At 40.6% G+C, this 13,811-nt stretch overlaps 1 protein-coding gene across 1 annotated transcript in view; it reads left to right on the top strand.

Moving 5' to 3' along the window:
• Positions 1–13,811, top strand: part of SLC9A7 (solute carrier family 9 member A7) — a 69,981-nt gene that overhangs the window by 49,080 nt on the left and 7,090 nt on the right. The window contains 4 exon segments of the mRNA XM_021412030.1: positions 2,807–2,866; positions 7,351–7,414; positions 9,965–10,047; positions 13,463–13,568. Coding sequence (XP_021267705.1) covers positions 2,807–2,866; positions 7,351–7,414; positions 9,965–10,047; positions 13,463–13,568 — 313 coding nt within the window.

Consider the following 13,811-nt stretch of genomic DNA (forward strand, 5'->3'; position numbering starts at 1 on the left):
TGGAACATATTCATGTATGTGAATATAAACTAATTTTTTCTAGTGGTAGATGTTTTCTGGTAGAAATTGAAACAACTTGAATATTAAAAATGAAAGTCTCTTACTTTGCTGAGATTAAAATGAAGAAACAATTTCCTGTGTGAAGCTTTAACACTTCCAGTAAGTTAGCCCTGTAAATCAAAACCACTGGCAGAGTTCCTCTCTTCTGAAAAGTAGTTGACATATAGCTTCACTTATTCATTACAGGAAAAAGAAGAGGGGAACTTATTGCGTTTGTATAGAAAAATATTTCCCATTTTTTTCATTAGGGTTTGACCTAGTTCTTGCTGAGTGAAGCAGTGTGTAGATCAATGCCTGCTTCTCCTTCATAAGCTGCTTGAAGCATTTGTGTATTTTAAAGAAGTAATTTCAATTATACTAAGCCATCCTTTTCTGAATCTTAAACATGAGGATTATATCTTTCCATTTAATATACTTAGGCTGTGTGGACAATGTCAGCTTAGATATTTTACTGCCTTCTGTATGATTTTGCAATTATAATCTTTCAAGCAGCTCTTTATCTGGTGATATCTTTTTTTTCCCCTCTTTAAATAAGGAAACAACCCCCCCCCCACAAACTTGGAAATACTCTCGCATAGCTGCTATATGAACTATCTACCTATCTGGGTTGGTGGTGGAACTAACAGTGTGATGACAGTGTCAGGATATATCTGGACCAGGGTGGTCCAACTATTAGGTTCTGGATGAAATGTATTTCTTAAACACTGCGTCTCAGTGTGCTGCAATGACAAGAAGTGAATGTTGATGCTGGGATCCAGCCTTGTATCGTGTCTGCAACTGGGGTGGGGATTGTTCAATAAGAGGTCATACCCTTCTGCTTTCCTGCCTATTTTCATTTTTCTACAATTCAGATCTGTCATCTGGTTTACCATTTTTGAAGCCTGCCTTCTAACCACTTTCTTCTGCCCCTAAAGGGCGGGCACGTGCATTATCCATTTCCCTCTGTTGTGGGCTCTTTCCTTTTGCCATATATTTCTGTACTATTTTCTCCAGTCTTCCTTCTAAATTCTATTTCTCTTCTCCATGTTCTGCTTTCTCTGATTTCTTGTCATCAGTCATGAATCTTTTTTAATGGAGGTGCAATAGTGCCTTCAGTTCTCCAGCCTCACTAAACTGGCCCTATGATATTTTTCCCTGGTAGGAGAAGGATTACCTCCTCCTTTAGATGACTGGATATGAGCATGTCAGTTCTTGTGGTCTGAAACATGGCAATTCCCACCAGAGAGGAAAAAGCGTGAGGAATACCCAGCCTCTGTAGGAGCTGGGTTGATGTATCTGGAGCAAATGGGGTGATTCGAGTTTAACTGACCAAGCTCTGCCAAGCCTGCGTGGGCAGTTTCAGGAGCCATTATCTTGGTTAGGTCAAGTAAAGTAATACGCAAAGGTACCCTAAAGCCGACCTCTGCAGCAGCTTACCCAGTTCTAGGGTTTTTGAGTGATCAGCTTTTATTTTTAGTTTTATTTTTATTATTTAAAATATTGAGATGGGAATTGCTTTCTTCCTCAGCCACCTTCTAGCCACCTTCACAGCTGAACACTTCCAAAATAGCTAAAATTTTACAAAAATGCTGCACTCATACCAATGTTTTCCCAGATGTCTGTAATATTGACTTGGCAAAGATACAGCAAAGAGAAGTCATAGAATTGAAGTTACTGGGCAGTTTTTAATTTTAGCTTTTGCTGCATATGCAAACCGTTCTCTGTGCTGGACTTAAAAAGCTGAGTACTCTGACCTGTAATGTATGTTGGCATGGGAGTGAGCTACAGAACTAAACATCCAACACCCAAATCTATCCAAAGTCTGGCATTTGCCCTGGTTTTGTAAGGGTTAGGTTACTGCATGACTTTGGTAGTAGCACAAGCTATGGCCTTAAATATTTGGTTCTTAAACATGTGAGCCTGCAGTCAGGATGCATACCTGTTCTTTGTAAAGTAAGACCTCTGTGGACTTGTGGTAAGATGGGCTTCTATTTCATATAGGCAGTATGTAATTCATGTTGTACACCTTCACATAGAAGTGGAGAGGGTGGGGGTGGAACAATACATGAATTGCTAAGGAACTTGTATTGGAAAGTACTAGAAACAAAACATGCTTTCACTTGTTTTTTTTTTTTTTCCTGGTTTATGTTTTTTTGTTTGTTTTTAAGTACAGTAGAGAAAGGCAAAGCAAGTGGTAAGAGTGCTCTACTATGACTGAAGATTAATTATCTTGGATTTTGTTAGCTTACTGTTAGTGAAGCCAGTTGAGTATTTTATGTATGTATTACCAGTATTTGCTCCCAAGCTAGTAAGTGGTGGTAGCCTCTTTTGTATATGCATAGATTTCTGTTGTGACTTTTTCTTTATTTACTTTCTCTCCTTTAGAAAATGCATGGGTCCGAAGTGCTGGGAATTGTCTTTGATCAACTTTGTCTCCACGTAGCATTTCTCTTAAGAGCTGCTGAGTGTAACTTCTGCAGTGTAGAAGTTATGATATGAATGTGTAGCCCGTCATGAATGCAGGTGTTTTTCCTAGCCTGAATCTGAACAAATGAAGAATATTATTGGACATCTCCATCAAAAAGAGTTGCTATTGTTAATTTCTATGATTTTTGTCATTATGTCATTGTTCTGTCATTCTTATTTTTGTGTATTTTTTCTGTTTTATTTGGGTAAAGGTTTTTATTTTGTTTTTGCTAGGCAGTTCTGTAAAGCTGTCATCTCATGAGCTTTTTGTTACTCACATTCCATTCTTGTACTGTACCAGAGTTGGTGACCATGTTCCATCGGTGGAAGAGATGAGTGAAAGCCGCTGGCTGTATTTCAGGTGACACTGTGCTTTCCTTGGTACCAAATTAACCTGATGCTTGACTTCCTTCATCTTTGTAACACTGTGTGCTCGTCTTCTATACTATGGCATGCTACTGCTGCTTCTCCTCTTTTGCAGTGCCATAGATATTCCCCACTTCTGAATAAGATCTCTTCTAGTGAGCTGGGAGAGTGCGGATCATGCTTCAAGTCTTTAGCTTTAAAAATAACCAACCAACCAAAAAAAAAACCAACCACCCACCACTGCAACTTTAACTATCATTTATGGGTAATTAATGAAACAAAACTAATGTCTTTGGCCAGGGAAGACTTGAAAGCTGAGGAAACTATAGATGTGATCCTATGATCCTTAATCACATAGATGGTCTTAGGCATTCCTTGGGGCTACTACATACAGCTGTTCAAGAGGAGGGGACTTCTGTGGATGATTTATCTCAGCCTCCTTGAAATGTATTTTTAAAAAGTAAAGGTTGTCAGACTGCTTTGCAGCAAGGTGCTGATAACAGTGGAGATGACAGAAATCCTAGTCTCCTCCAGCTGGTTGTTTCTAGGACTGACAGGAAAAAGGAAAATGTCTTGTAGTGAGTGTATTTTTATGCATCTGTGTGTGCCAGTATGTACAACACACAATTTTTGTGGTGCAGTGGTAAATTTTTCACGTAGCTGGTCACATGTGAAAGTTCTGTTGAGTGCTAAATTTCCCAGAAATACACTGTGTTAGCATTAAAGCAGCACATACAGCTAATGTGAGAAGCGTTATTTATTACGGTCATTCTTGGCTGTCGCTGCAACTGCGTATACTAGAATGTCATAGTTTTATTTTTGGTAACTTCTCATCCAGGTCTTGTAGGGCCTTGGAAATGTTTTTGAAATATCAGAAGAAACTGTTCCACCCATTTAGAAAATTGACATCACGGAGAGCTTGGAGTAGTTTTATCTGCCTTTTTTCACTGCTCCTTTCCACATGTTTGGTTTCCATTTTGTATTCTGTGTTTGTATCAACTATCTTCGAGCATGCTGCTTAAATGGCTGAATTTTGCCTAACCATAGTGTTTGAGTGTTCCAGTATACTTCTCAAGGCTGCGGTCAGCCCGTAACACTCTGTCTCTGCCACCCCTCCATGGTCACTCTGACCTGCTCCATGTGGGTCCCTCCCACAGTGCTGTCCTTCTAAACTGATCCCTGTGGGCTTCCCATGGGCTGCAGCTCTCCCAGCACTGCCCCAGCACAGCTCAGTACCGTGGAGCCCACCCTTCAGGCACTGCCCCACACAGGTCCCCATGGGCAGCTGCTCCCCCAGCCCTCCTGCCCCACCGCTGCCCCTCTCCACAAGCTGCAGCTCTGGCCCAGGCCGCTCCTGCAGGAGTACCCACGGACTGTGCCTCCTCTAGGCCTCAGCCACTGCTGCCCTGTGGGCTCCTCTGTGGCTGCATGGGGAAGAGATCTGCTCTGCATGGTGCCCGTGGGCTGCAGAATGTTTGAGCAAAACACCAGAATCCTCAGTGAGACTTCCCACTCTCTGCCTCTGAACTCCAAGAGGGAATCTGCATAAGCCAACCCAGTAACAATTTTTCTAAATGTGAAGATGGTTTAGATAAATGAAAATCTGTCATTGGCTTTTATAGCACATTTATGTTGTAGGAAGCTTTTTAAATGTACTTCAGGATGTGAAGTGTTTTTTTCTTTTCTTTTTTTTTAACAATAAGAAAAGAATTATGTTGAAAGCTATCCATGCGTACGCCAGCTTTCCTTGTACTTTCAGTTATGAAGGCAATTAAGAAAGAGTGAGGTAACTAAATTTTCTCTGAGCCTCTCTTCCATGTAAAGGAGCTTGGGGAGGTACCTGACTGTTCCTGTGTTGTTTTGTTTCAGGTAATAAAAATGAATCTGTCTTAGAAATAGGGAATGCAGGGTCTACAAAAACTGCTTGTTTGGAGAGTTATGTGTATATAATGTGAAACTTGATCAGGTGGACTTGCTCTGAATAATAAATGGTTTCTTTACATTCCACTCTGGTGAAAGATACTGTACACTGGTTAAGAGTTACAAAAAGTAGTTGTGGGAATTCAAAGTAGTATTGTATTTTGTGTTAATCTGTGAACTGAGGGACAAGCTTTGAAACACGAAGTTAAGGGAGAGGGGAAAGTGGCTATTAAAAGAATTCATTAGAAAAATTCAAAATATAAGTTACCCTGAAGAATAATTTTGATAACCATTAAAAAGATGAATCTGTCCACATGTTATTTCGATTTTGAAAGAAACTTCTGTAGTAGATTTTTTTTTCTTCTCTGAAAGCTGAAACGTTTTAATATAGAAAAGGGATTTTCCTCTTCAGGAAGTCAGTGAGCCCAAACACCTGCCCTGTGATGTACTTTTCCCTGAGTAGTGTGGTTATCCACTTTGGTAATCTTCCCTCTCCACTGCCTCAGGGAAGCTAAAAATCTCCAAAACTGAAGGCACAACCTTATCAGTCCTATAAAAGCTGAGATGTTGTGAATTGTTTATGCTTTTTTATAACACGATGTGTATATGGCTTTTATATAACATGAATGGGTAGCATAGCAAGTTAAAATTATTTTGGGAATGCAAGCTATGTTCATCTTCTGGAATGAATTTTGCAGTTCACATTGGCAGTTGCATGGCTAACTCAAGTCTGGTGGTTGTTTGTAGTGCATTGAACCTCCCTGATGTGCAGCTGGAACAAGAAAAGCCACAAATATTTATTATTATTATGTCTGTTTATGAAGAAATCGGCAATCTTGCGTGTTGCCATACTGAGCCTGTTTCCTGATGTTGGGTGAGGTAACTAGTTTCATCTGCAGAAAACCCTTCTTATCCTGTCTTCACTGTTCAGCAGTAGCCTAAGTGGTAATGTGTAAGCCCTTGTGACCTTTCAGAGCTCTTTTGTGTGGCATTTCATTCTGGCGTGTGTTACAATCTGGTACCCATTTTGTCCAGTACATGATGCTCTGTTTCTTGCTATGAAAGGAAAAACAAAGGGATGAGGAGACATAAGAGACTCAGGAAAAATCCAAGCAGAAGACCCAGTCAGCACAAGGTCAATGTGAGGTTGCTGCGGTTGTCTTAGAGTGGCCTCCTGGATTTTCCCTGAACTAACTGCTGAGTTAGGCCTTATAATTGGCCTTGAGTCCACAAGGATAAGTTAAACATTTACTTCAGTGCCCACTTTTCTCTTATAGAGTTCTGCCCTGAAACTATTTAATGGTATTCCTTTTTAGTTTAATCAATGCAATGTATGTCTGAAAGTAAAGCATGTCTGGATCATTGTTTGCCTTACATGAGCATACATCCTCTGGACACAACTGCCATGTTCTTTGGTTTCTGGTTGCTCTGTTTCAGAAGGGAGATTCCGTGGACACTGGCTAGAAAAAGCTTACACAAAGTCTAAGTAACAGATTACACTAAATCAGCTCAGTTTCTTCTAAAAGTGGGGAAATTAATGTGAGCCATTTCACACAATACTTTTGTTACTTCATGCATCCTTCTCCACTCTTTGTGCTGTGTCATAGAACTGAAACACAATGCGTTTAACACTGACAGTCTTACCTTACGTGTAAGGTTGTACTTTCTTGTGGAATTTAGACTGCCAGAGATTGAAAGATTATTAGGATTTGAGGCTGGACAACTCAAGTCATGAGAATAGACCAGAAAAAAGTGAACATAATTACAAGGATCATATTAAATTCCTGTCCTGAATAAGAGAGCTATGTGAAAGGATAGTTCAGTAGTAGGATGCCCACTAACTGTGCAAAAAGAAGTAGTTTCTTACTGATCGACTATTTTATAGTCATCCACAGTCACGTCGTACTGACCCTCCCTTGGTTGAGAGGCTGGACTAGGCAGACTACTTGATAATCCTTTTTGACTGTTTTGTGTTAGGTGAGTGAAACTTGCATCAAATTAACATTATGGATCTTCATAAAGTATTTTTGACACTTCAAGCTGTCAGTGCCTTAAAAAAACTGGTACTGCATATGTGTTCTGTTTATTTTCTTAATGGTATTATTTGAGCCATTCTTGGGCCCATAGGGCAGTCAAGTTACTTGCTGTGTCAAATATTTACTCTGGGCTTGTCCTTAGTCTCCGATTTCCTGCTATTGGACATGAGGGATCTTCTCCACTGAAGAGGATATCACACACATTTCACCTTTTTAGCCCCAAAGTAGTATTTGCCAGTATCCTGGAAGAATTGGCAACAAAGGTAAGCAGTTAGAGCTGGTGCTGAGGTAGATTTAAAGCTGTTATCTACAAGTAGTTGCTGCTTGTGTGAAGAAGCATCTTGTTTATAGCTGTTTAACTGCACGGGAATAATGGACTGCTCTTCTTCAAACTGTTCTCATAATCTCTCTGAATGCAGCTTTGCTGGATGCTTAAGGTGCTTTTAAAATGCATTCTGCCAAACTTACAGCATTTTCAATCCTCAATAACACCACTTGCTTTGTTTTCCTAATGTTTCTGTAGGGTTGGGGTTGACCCAGATCAGGACCCTCCACCTACTAATGACAACTTTCAAGTCTTACAAGGAGTAAGTAATTAAGTAACTTCTCTATTAGGCTGATCCTTATTTTATAACTGAGATAAAGTACTGCAGAAGCTACATGAGTGAAACCTTTCTCTCCTAGCTGGGAAATCAGTAATGCATGTTACTTTATAACATTCAAATAATGCCCACCAAAACCATTGTGTTGTTAGGTGTAACACTGCAGTGTCTCCCTGCATTTCAAATTTTTGTGTGTATTTATAAGGCCTCATAACTCTCCCCAAATACACTAACACACTCCATTTATAACAAAGTGCTTTCCTCCTCCTCCAGCCAAATGCTTGCTTTTAACAATGTGCAGCATAAACAGTCCTCCCTTAGGCTGACACAGATAATCCTCTCACTTCTATCCTATAGCTGATAACAAATTCTAGCCTTTGGACTATTGCTTAGAATCAAAGATTAAGATTCCTAATCAAACTTCAACTCCTGCATAATGTACCAGAACGCAGCTGGATCTTGCCTCTACTGCCTACCACCCTTAAGGCAAAAGGAGCATTGAAAAGTTGTCACTCCAGCAGACTTTCAGTGAATCTCTAGTGCAGCATTCTGTGCATCAGTAACAATCAAAGAGTTGCTTTTTTCACCTGCAATATACTGTATAAACAAGACTACTGGAAGGATGTTGTTCAGTTTTCCCCGTCTATAAGTTGAGTGAGTTCACAGGAGTGAAAGGTCTGAAAACATTTCCTGAGGTTTAACCGGGAGCTTCCTCTATACAAGGACCTCGCCATCACATGTTCTTCTGTCCAGATCTTAGTTTACATTCTCACAGACAGTATACTACTACAGTGACACTGATTGTTCAGTAGCACAACTGGTTGCTTATGTAGGAACCTGCAAGAGGAAAATGAAGTTGAATGGCAGGAAGTGTGGATGACCGGACCCAGAGGATGCATAGGGTGCAAGTATGTGAACTTTGCTTTGTAAACCCCAGGTTGCATGATGCTGGTGTTCAGGCTGGCCAATGATATAGGCGTGGGATACTGCTGCATTTGGAATCATCTTTTTATTAGTGATCTCTCAGTTTGTGTGGGGGTTTTTCATTTGTTTTTCCTTTTTGTCTCAGGTTGTGCAGACATTTTCCTGCTCAGGAAGCATCTCTGTGTTTTCTGTGGAAGACTGGGTCCAGCACATGATAGATTCCTGTAGATTGCATGTCTGTTCTATAGATTTTATGCCTGGAAGCAACCAGGAGGCCAGGCCTCAAAATGCCACTTACAATGAAGGCAACAGTTATGGCATAAAACCAAGGTTAGGAAGTGGTATTGTGGTAAGATGGCTTTCAGACTGTGCTTGTCAGTATTAGTGGAATTGCTTTAACAGGAAATAGCTACAGCCGGAACATGGGTATTCTGTTCTCATTCAGAGACCTGTGTGGAAATAACTTGCTTACTTTTTTCCCATGTAAACATAAAGCACTTACCCATTTGTTTCCCTCTTTAGCTGTGCATTGCATTCCTAATGGAGTCCATTAGTCAGTTCCCTTTGGATTCCTCTGGCTTTTACAAGACCAGGATTGGCAGCAAGTCACAGTTAAAGAAAATAGATTGTTTGGGTTGGGGAGGCAGAGAGTATCTACAAAAGTTTAACTCTTGGTGAATGAATCATAGGGTGTTGGTTTTTTTTTTTTTTTTTTTTTCCCAGATGATAAGTACGCAGGGCAACTCTATCCTGTTCTATTCCAGCAGTGTGGAAGATGATTCATGCAAGGCGTTCTCACATCATCTGTTTTTCTGGGCTTAACTTTGGCTTCTGGCCAAAAAAAAGTGTAGCAAAAGTAAAAACAAATGCAGCTGCAGCCCAGCTGGTATGACAACTTGCTGCACAGCTAGTGAGGGGACTGTATTTTAATACTTAGCACTTCTGAGAGCTGGTGTGATCTAGCACTTAGGAAGTTTGCATTATAGCCTTCCTCAGTTGTGATTTTTATACATGGATTCCCTGTTTATTTTAAGAGGGATGTATTTTATTGGCTCTGCAGAATTTTATCAGGCATTGTAAACTCTCTTGTTCTTCCGAGGAAGCAATAGGATTAAGGGAAAGAACATGACATACTCCTCGAGTTAAGGAGGCCAACCGAGCAATGAACAGTCTGCACTGTCCTAGTTCATTTATTTGGCAAGTAGGGACAGGATATCGGTGAGGCTTATTTCTCAGTTTTGGACTTTTTTCCTTCCCTATTACTGCATTAACTATGTGATAAGCGTTAAGGCTTAACGTAACTTGGTGGCAGGGAGCTTATTAAGGCCTTATTAAGGTAACCTTATTAAGGTAACTTGAGGATATTGAAGAGGGCCTGCTTGTTCTTTGCTCAATCAGCTTTTTTCTAGAGAAAGTAACCTCAGTATAAGCAAGTCTCTAAATAATATTCTTCTGTAGTTTACATGCCATATTGAAATCCTTCGGCTTTGTTGCACAGGGCATTATAATGTGAATGACTGGAGCGTATAATTTATCACAGAATCATAGAATCACGAAAAAATTGCTTTTTTTCTGCCTGAAATAATGAGTATGCTTTTGTCTTATTTCTAGGATGGTCCAGATTCTGAAAGAAGGAACAGAACAAAGCAGGAAAGTGCATGGCTCTTCAGGCTATGGTATAGCTTTGACCACAAGTATCCTTCTGAAAACACAGCTTCTCTTCAGGACATGGAGTATTCAGAGGGTTTTTTAGTCATCGTGTACACACAGGTAGCCTTAGGCAGTTGAGAGAGTCAGGCATGACAAAGATGAAGTATTTACAGGTTCAAGGCACAAGACTGAAACTTCAACTTGCTGACTAGGAAAACGGACCTTTCCATTTAGTGCATGGTATGCCAAGCTTGCCAGTCGGCCAAAAAAAAAAAGGCAGTTCTGCCAGTTGAAGTCTTGCACAAGCTGTAAAACAGTCAATTAAGTATTTCAGATCCTCTCATTTGTTCCATTCATCTGCTGATGTTCAGAGCACAATATAGTTTCCTAGTACGTTGTGCATGTCTTACAACTCACCGTGGTGAAAAGCCACCTGCTTTTGTGATGTGAACCCTGATATGAGAAGTTCTGGCACTAAAAATATATGTGTGATCCAGCTTATTTCCTTCAGTATTTCCAGAACTTCCTATGAGTGTTAATGCAGAGTGTCCTTTTATGTCTGTATTGTACTGTACTACCTCTCTGAAGCTATCATTGTGCCTTGTTTAAACTTCACAGCAATTTTCATGCAGCTGTCTTGTCCTTCATGCTTGTGTTTTTTGGTTTTGCTTTATTTTTTTTTTAACTACTTAGTGTGTTCTTAATGAGTTTATCATACAGGTGTCCCTCTGCAACTCCTTACATTCACTTAGTAGAAAACAAGGAAGCTCTTCTAGCCTTGCCAAGTCACTTTGCCTGAAAACTTAAATGTTTCAGTACTTGAATCCTAGTAATCTGGGGCCGATAAAGATACCTAAATGTCTGTGGCAGGGCCTTGATCTTGTTGCAACTTGCACCTGAGAAGTGACTGTGTGATCCTGGGTCTTGTGCATTGGTTGTTTGGGTATTGCTGGCCTGCTTGGAGCGCAGTAGCCTCCTTCCATGCTGTGTACATCAAGATCAGCCAACTAAGGAATAGTGTTTGGAAGCATTTAATCCTAATAGCACTTCAGGATAAAATCTTATTTGTCATTAGCGCTTTCATGCCCTGCAGTAGGGACAAAGCCCAGAAGAGTGTGTGTGCTAGTTAAATATTCATAAATGTTAGTCATTTCAAGTAAGCCTTTTGAATGTAGTGGCTAATGTTCAACAGTAACTAGGTCCATTTTTGTTCTAATACCATGTTTTTTTATTTAAAACGAAACAAAAAACCCAACTTGTGTGCTAAGAGCAGGAAGGACCTGGCTGCAGCTGACTGCCATTCCCCCAGCCCTGAAGGAAGCAGAGCTCTCCTCTCCCCCATCACCACCTCGCCTTTACAAAGGGATGTGCCTCATGAATAACAGGAGTAGTTGGCAGTGGTGACTTCCCTTCAGCTGACACTAGCACAAGTGTGGTCCCCAGCAGCCACAGCAACGGGGGAGAGCTAAGTGAAAATTACAGCTTAATTAGGTGTTTCACAGAAACTTTATTACAGGATGCTTTCTTGGTAGCAACTAGCAATCTTTAGGGAAGCTTTCTGTGAAGTTTGGGCTGGCAAAACTGACATCCAGAGGCAGAGCTGTATCTTAAGTAAAATTGTGCTGCTTCTGTTGCAAGGAAGCATTCAGACGAACATCTGCTGCATTTAAGTTGCATGTAAGGGGATGGATGATCTGCAGAATTGTCACCTCTACCTACATCTAAATGTCAAAATATTTTTTTTTGCTGATGTATTCACATGGTTTATGAGTAAAAAGGCAAGTTGTCTCAAGATTTGCTCTTCACAGGGGAATTTAACTAGAAAAAGATGCGAATAAGATGCATTTGGCAGTGTGCTAATGCTGGCTGTTGTCTGCAGAGCGCTGTGCAGATGAGTAACTGAGATCTTCATTCCTCTGGAATGTGGAGTTCATTCAGTGTCATGGGCTGTGCTCCAGGTTATCCACAACAGTTAAACGCAAAAGAAACAGCAACTGATGAAGTACCAGGTGTCTTTTAGTGGGTTTGTGGTAGGCTTACTGCTGGCCCATTTGCTGTGGGGAAACACACAGGCCAGTAGGTTGCATAAGGGCTGGGGGAGAGTTTTTATTTCCAGGACTGTGTGTCGCCACGCTGTTGCTGGGGAATGGAAGGAGGAAGCCTAACTCTGCTGTGGCATAATCACACCATTATGCACTCCAGTAAATGCGCTGTGTCAGGCTCTGCTGAAGAGGAGAGATACCTCTGCTTAAACAGTCTTTCTTTTTTTTTTCCTCCTCTTTTTTTCCTCCTAAATACCCTCATCTGTTAAGCTGGAATCAGGGAAATGGTACTAATTCACAAATGGACTTGATTTTTCTGTGTCTGGAGGCTCAAAGTAGCTAGAATACCTGCAACGTATTTATATTTAATATAGTCAGACTAACGTCTGGAGGAAAACAAGAAAAACAGTGGTCCTGATTTCCAACAGTGTTGGATGTTATGGTGTTCTCCCCCAGCTCTGTTCTTGTACCAGGCAAGATCAATATGCTACTCTGTAGCAGGGACACTTTTTTTTTTAATGGTTATTATTCAGGGATATCATCAGTCTGAAGTAATAGAACGAACAAACATGGATTTACCTGGGGTCTTCTCCATTGCCCATTGTCATCTTGGCAGCACTGCCTGGGCAAATGCTTTCATTCCATGCTGTGTTATGTGATTATGGCCATACAGTTTTCCTTTTGCCTTTTTGAGGGCCTGCGGTATATGTGTGCACAGCAATGATGTCTTTGAGCCTTACCAAAGTAACTGCTGTAAGCTTTTGGGTGTTCTGATGCCCAAGACGTTTCTTTGTGTATGAACAGAGCTAGTCTAAATCATGCTTGAATTTTGAAAGATAACATTTATCCTTTCTTTGAGAGCCCTTACCTTCAGGTCTCCTTAGCCTTTGTCTAGACTGCAGAGATCTGTTGTCACATCTCTGTGATTCAGTGCCCAGCCAAGAGTGGACAAATGGGGTGACTGTATTGTTTTGAGGATGTTGGATGCATGGTATTTCGTTACTTGCCTGTGTTGAGTCTCATAGGTATACCACCTTGCTACCTCTAGCTTGCAGTCATGACACTGCTCCCACCTGTAGAGCAGTAACACCCTTGGATGTGTTAACATTAAAGCACTTGTACTTGTTCCGTTTGACCCAAGCCCAAAAGCTGGAAATGTTGCAACGATAAGAAACTTCCATAAATTAATTAGTTCCCTTTGCAGAAAGCATGTGGGTAAAGAAACTGCCCTTAAAAGGATCAAGGGCACGTGGGGCTGGGGAGGGGAGATGCTTTTCATTTATTTGTTTAGTGGATGTTATATGCAGTTACTGAGCAACATGTAGATCAAAGGCAGAACCATATTTATGTAGAAACTGTCTTTTTGTTTTCAGTAGTGGTTTTCAAGCGCTGTTCTGTTTTCCTTAACTATTCTAAGTTATTTAAAGCCAATTCTCACTCACAGTGGCCCTCCATTGACCACAACTCTACCCAGCTGGTGTGGCCTCGTAGCCCGCTGCCTGACGAGTCCCCAGGTTTATGAAGTAAGTAAAATAACTCAATACTTCTGTGTTTTGTTTTCTTTATCTATATGACTTCAGCAACTTACTAATTTACTGCAAAGGTGGTAAGATAGATGTATTGTAGGTAACTGCTGTCTTGTCCTAGATGGAAAAGAGTGACGATAGTCACCCTGAGGCAACAACTTCTGGTACTAGAAATCAGAGAAACTGTTACTGTTCAAATGCTATTTAATAATATGTAAGGATATTGAAAAATTATAGATC

The sequence above is a fragment of the Numida meleagris genome, chromosome 1, assembly GCF_002078875.1.
Source record: "Numida meleagris isolate 19003 breed g44 Domestic line chromosome 1, NumMel1.0, whole genome shotgun sequence".
Lineage (NCBI taxonomy): Eukaryota > Metazoa > Chordata > Aves > Galliformes > Numididae > Numida > Numida meleagris.